The 5,149-nt window shown below is 61.7% G+C and overlaps 1 protein-coding gene across 1 annotated transcript; it reads right to left on the minus strand.

Moving 5' to 3' along the window:
• Window positions 1-446: 446 nt before the first annotated feature.
• SLC52A3 (solute carrier family 52 member 3) lies at window positions 447-4,084 on the minus strand. Its single transcript, XM_034787412.1, has 4 exons — window positions 3,822-4,084; window positions 2,167-3,265; window positions 1,113-1,236; window positions 447-930 (listed from the first exon to the last, which is right to left on the minus strand). The coding sequence occupies exons 2-4, from the start codon at window positions 3,201-3,203 to the stop codon at window positions 718-720; spliced, it is 1,374 nt and encodes a 457-aa protein (XP_034643303.1). The 5' UTR covers window positions 3,204-3,265; window positions 3,822-4,084; the 3' UTR covers window positions 447-717.
• Window positions 4,085-5,149: the final 1,065 nt, after the last annotated feature.

Here is a 5,149-nt window from a genome sequence, read left to right on the forward strand (position 1 = left end):
ACACGGTGGGGAATGCTCCAGCCGGATTCTGCCGGCAGCGCGGGATGGAGATGGATACACTGGGGTTTGTAGAGGGACCCGTCAGTGCACAAGACAATGTGTCCATGCACTGGGCAGAGCTGAGAGCCTGTTGCTTCCTCCCAGATCACGTGTACTGACCTGTTTTGCTTTCAACTTCCCAAGAGAAACCACCACTCCCCTAGCCTGGGGGGGGGGGGGGCTTGAGGGGCAGCTATGTTGCCTGTTCAGCAGTGTGGGTCCCTGACTCCATTCTTCTTGTGGAGCCAAAGCACTGTTTGCAGGGCCGGCTCCAGGGTTTTGGCCGCCCCAAGCAGCCAAAAAAAAAAAAAGCCGCGATCGCGATCTGCAGCGGCAATTTGGCGGGAGGTCCTTTGCTCCCAGTGGGAGTGAGGGACCGTCCGCCGAATTGCCGCCGAATACCCGGACGTGCCGCCCCTCTCCGGAGCAGCCGCCCCAAGCACCTGCTTGCCAGGCTGGTGCTTGGAGCCGGTCCTGACTGTTTGCATAACTGATTGGGGTGTGCTTCGCCGCGCCGTGTTTGGAGACTGTGGGCTGCAGCATGGAGATCCATCAAGCTAACGAGATAGGGGCGGAGGTGTTTTCTGCCCAGTCTGGAAGTCACTGGAGTCCATGATGTCCTTGGCCAGCAAGTCCCTTGCCACAGCTCCTCCCCAGAGCACCTCCCCCGGCCCAGGCTCACGCTGGACACTGCAGGCTGCAATAGTCAGCAGATCTGAAGAAGCTATAGACGTTCACCAGGGGGAACATGATGAGGGCCCCGGTCAGAGACCCCAGCTGCTCTACTGCCCCATACCACACGAGGGCGCTGTGGCTCTGGCTCCGCAAGATCACCCCGGTCATCACCTTCACGTAACTGAGGCTCCCCGTGAAGCACACCCAGGAGATGACCTGTCAGGACAGAAAGAGAATCTCCGGGTTGGGGAGCAGATTCCTGGCAGCAGCAGTGTGGACAGGGACGGGGGCTGGGAGTGGGGACAGGCTAAGAGGGGGAGCAGGGGAAGGCACTGGAGCCCAAGCAGAAGGGAGGGCAGCAAAAGGGCGGGGGGGGGACTTCAGTGCCAGTGACTTACGATGATGGCGTGCCCCCAAGCCGAGTGCTGCAGGAGGGGGCACGGGCTCATGACAGCCATAGCCATGTTATAGGCCCCAAATCCTGTCCCGGCCACGGAGAGCGCCCCCAGCAGGGCCAGAGACCTGTGTGAGACACACCAAGAGTGACTCCCAGCCGGGCGTCCGCACCGCTGCCCCGGCTCAGCCCTCCCTGCCCTGTCCACGCTGGAGTCACAGCTCCCAGAACTTGCTGGGCCCAAACACGGACGAGTCCCACCCACTGCATGGGAGACTGAGAACTGCCTCGGTCTGCCTGCCCGGCATCCGGGCAGCTCCGAGGGCCTGCAGGCAGGAGAGCAAAGGGTTAAGGGGACAAACAAACTCCCCTGGTATTTCTATGGGGGGGTCTTTCCTGAAGCAGTAAATACCTCTGCCGCTTTGCTGACTGGACTGTGACCTGCGGCTCACACAGGTCCCAGGGTCAGCAAGGGGTTCCCGGCCAGAGCCAGCTGCCTTTTGGGTCTGCGTCCCCCCCCGGGCTTAGCAAGAGGTCGGCCCAGAGCCGGGGAGTGTGTCTGGAATATCCCCCGGCTGCCAGGGCAGTGAACCGCAAGCATCGAGTTTGTGTCGGTTTGCGTTTCACTCCCCTGCAGACCTACGTCTGGGACAGTGACTGGCGCTGGGAGAGCCACTCGCCCCCAGGAACGACCCCGATTTCCAAACCGGGCGGCCTAGCAGTCGGCTCTGTCCTAAATCCACGCTCTGGCTTGCCAAAGTGCTGAGCAAATCCAGGGGAAAATCAAAGCACTTGCTGAGGCCTAGATACGGACTCAGGAGCCTAGACTCCCGTAACTGCCCCTCCTGGCCAATGTTCCCTATGAATGCAGCCGCTTTGTGGCTGGCGAGGGGTTCTCTCCGCGGCCCCGGTTCCCGTCCAGTGTCCACGAGGGGCTGCTGAACAGTCTGGATGGGCGAGGAGCCCCTGTGGGTTTGGGTGTCGCCAACCCGGCTCACTGTGGGAGTTGGAACTTGGGGGCTGTGTGTGCTGCCCTAGGGCGTGATGGGGGCACCTACCTGCTGGGCAGAAACATGGCGATGGTGCAGGCGAGCGGGTTAGCCATGGAGCTCAGGGTGGCAGACAGGTGGTAGGCCATGTTGCCATAGGGCAAGCAGGAATAGGCTTGCACGGATGGCAGGATCCCGTTGGTTAGGGAGTTCACCCAGGCAACAAGGAGGTAGATGAAGGCAAACTTGGCCAGAGAGTAGGTAACCTCTGGGTCTGTATGATGGGATCCCTTGTCAGAGTTCACTGGCTTTCCTCCCCTTGTGGAGTCTCCTCCCACAGATAGCCTGGGCCCATCCCCAGGGATTTCCTGAAGTGAGTGGAGAGTGATGGTGCTAGGACACAAGTTTTGTCTCGACAGCTCCCACGCTTTGGGCAGCCTGGTGAGGAAGAAGAAGGCTACCAAGCAGGCGACCATCATGGCGGCCAGGAGGAGGAAGAAGACCAGGGTGGAGAAGTTGGCTGGGAGATACTGGGTCTCCATTTGGAACTGGCTGTCCTCGGCGGTGTTGTTGCCCGTGGTTACGTTGGCGACCTGGGTGACGTTGACGCACCTGGCGATGCCGGCGCCCTGGGCCAGGGCAACGAGGGCTGGGAGGAACCCGCTGAGCCCTTCTCCCATGAAGAAGGTGGTGACGTAGCGGGGCTGCAGCCGCGCCATGAAGGGCAGGAAGGTGACTGAGGAGGTGCAGTCCACCAGCGCCAGGCAGAAGGCGAGGCCGAAGAAGGCCGTGCTGTGGGGCTCCCCGGCGACAGGGGAGGTAAAACCCCAAAGGAAGGCCAAGAGCAGGCAGGCCAGAGCTCCCACGGCCACCACGCCATAGATGACGGCCACTTCGCTCAGCAGGCCGGGCTTGAACCTGTGCAGCAGGGTGACCAGCAGCGGCCCCACGTTGGCCAGCTGGACAATGATGGTGATGTAGGAGGGCAGGTACCACTGCTCAGGCAGCTCGGTCACCAGCAGGGGCAGCTCCACCCACAGGCCATTGAGGGCTGCCCAGGAGCCCGTCCCGAAGACGCATGCCAGCAGGTGGGTGAGCAGCGCCATCGCTCGGCCCGCACCGGCCACTCTGACCCGGCAGGGACCCAGAGAGCGGAGCCAGGCTGCCTCTGGGGAGGAGGAAGGAGGAAGGGGGGCTTAGCTACTTCCTCAGGGACAGTTCACTCCAGCCCCGGGCCCCTCCCGCTCCGTACTGTCCTGCTCCCCCCCACGCCCTCCCCAGCGGCCACAGGACTGCTCTGAAAGTGCCTCAGGAAGGTGGGAGAAAGGCAAACTTACCAAGCGTGTTATGGGGCAAATTCTATTCAACTGGCTTGAGACCCTCACAAGCCAAGCACATAGTGCTAAGCCTGTGGAACTCCTGGCCACAGGACCCCACTGAGGCTGGAGCTGGGCACCCCCAAACAGGACTGGGCATTTCTGCAGAGTGCAGGAGAGAGGACATGGCGTTCTGCAAGGGCTGTGAACTCTCTGGCCTCAGAGCGGTGAGGGGGGCAGGAAGAGGCTACCCCTGCAGGCAGTTATCTCCTCCCTGCCTCCTGCTGGTTTCACCCGGGCGTCTGGTCCTGGGCCTCTTGGAGCCAAGGAACTGTGAGATGCAGCCCTGGTCTGGCAGTGCCTGCCTTCTTACCCCCCTGCCAGCCTGAGACAGCCTGGGCTCCTTACCTTGCACCGTGGAGAATGGCAGGGGGCCCCCAAAGGCAGCTGATCAATGCTCCTGGGGGTGGTGGCAGAGCTTGGGTCCTGGCAACTTCTCTTTCCATGGGAGGGGGCCCTGCAGGCTGCCACCCTCGATCTACCTCCCGGCCGCCGGACGTCCACAAGGACAATGCAGGCCCCTTCCCCAGCGCCCGCCTGTGTCGGAGTTTATCACAGAACAAACAGAGGCACAAAGGGCCCTGCAGCCTGCAGATGCCAGGAGGAGTTAAGTTGGGAGTAAGGCAGGTGAATTCAAATGTCTGACGTGCTGCCAGCGGCTCCGCCCTGAAACCAGAGCCTGCCTATTCCAGAGGAGCTGAGTCAGTCGCCCTTCCCTGGCCTTGATCTCCTCCTCCCCAGGAAAACCCCAAGCTCAGCCCAGAACCCTGCAGGGAGCAGAGCCGCTCAGCAGGCCCCTGGAGAGGCGAGTATCTGGGGTTGCTGGTTCAGGCAATGCTGCCAGAACTGCAGCCACAGACGCCCCCAGGGCCGCCGAAAGCGGGTTCGGGCTCCCCGGCAAGGGCGGATCGGCTAAACAGCCGGGGAAACCGGGCCCCGGACCCCCTTCCAGACTGCCGGCCCCCGGTAATTTGTACTGGCTTCCCCCCCCTCTCGTCGGCCCTGGACTCCCCAGCACCCCACCGACCTCGGGGGGACCCGGCGTGGCCAGATGGTGCTGACTGCTCCTGCCCCAGTGCCGCGGAGAACAAGAGGCCTCATGCTGGCTGGGAGCTGGCTGGGGTTAGTGACTCGAGCTGGGGATCCGGACTGCTCCCCTCTCTCTCCTCCCTCTGGCTGGGGATGTGTCTGACGTTCCCATATTTTACAGGGGTCTGGAGTGGCTGATTCCCCTAATTCTCTCCCCGCTGGGAGATCGGGGTGGTTGCAGCGAGACGAGTACACGTGGTGCGTGTGGGGCCAGCAGGGATAAGGACATGCAGAGGCGCGGGCGGGAAATGGCTACTCAAAGGTGGAACTGGAGACCCACGTAGACGTTCTGGGCAGTTCCTTTGTAATAAAACTTTGTGTTTCTCTTGCACCTTCCATCTGCGAACCTCACCATTCTTCATCCCCAGCAATTAATGAGCGCTCCCAACACCTTCTGTAAGGGGTGGGGGCATTTTCCCCATGCCACAGATGGGGAAACTGAGACACGGAGCTGTCCTGAGACTTGCCCAAGGTCACACAGGAAGGCAGTGGCAGAGATGAGAGTAGATTCCTAGTCCTGTGCCTTAATCACTAGGCAACACTCCCTCTCCCTTCTTTTTTTTGCCCTGGGTCACCCATGCTTAACG

The sequence above is a fragment of the Trachemys scripta genome, chromosome 12 (genome assembly GCF_013100865.1).
Source record: "Trachemys scripta elegans isolate TJP31775 chromosome 12, CAS_Tse_1.0, whole genome shotgun sequence".
NCBI lineage: Eukaryota > Metazoa > Chordata > Testudines > Emydidae > Trachemys > Trachemys scripta.

Coding starts and splice junctions, on each gene's coding strand:
- SLC52A3 (XM_034787412.1), bottom strand. CDS start 3,203: ATGGCGCTGCTCACCCACCTGCTGGCATGCGTCTTCGGGACGGGCTCC. Junction 1,237..2,166: donor GCCATGTTTCTGCCCAGCAG/GTAGGTGCCCCC, acceptor TGTCTCACACAG/GTCTCTGGCCCTGCTGGGGG. Junction 931..1,112: donor CTTGGGGGCACGCCATCATC/GTAAGTCACTGG, acceptor CTGTCCTGACAG/GTCATCTCCTGGGTGTGCTT.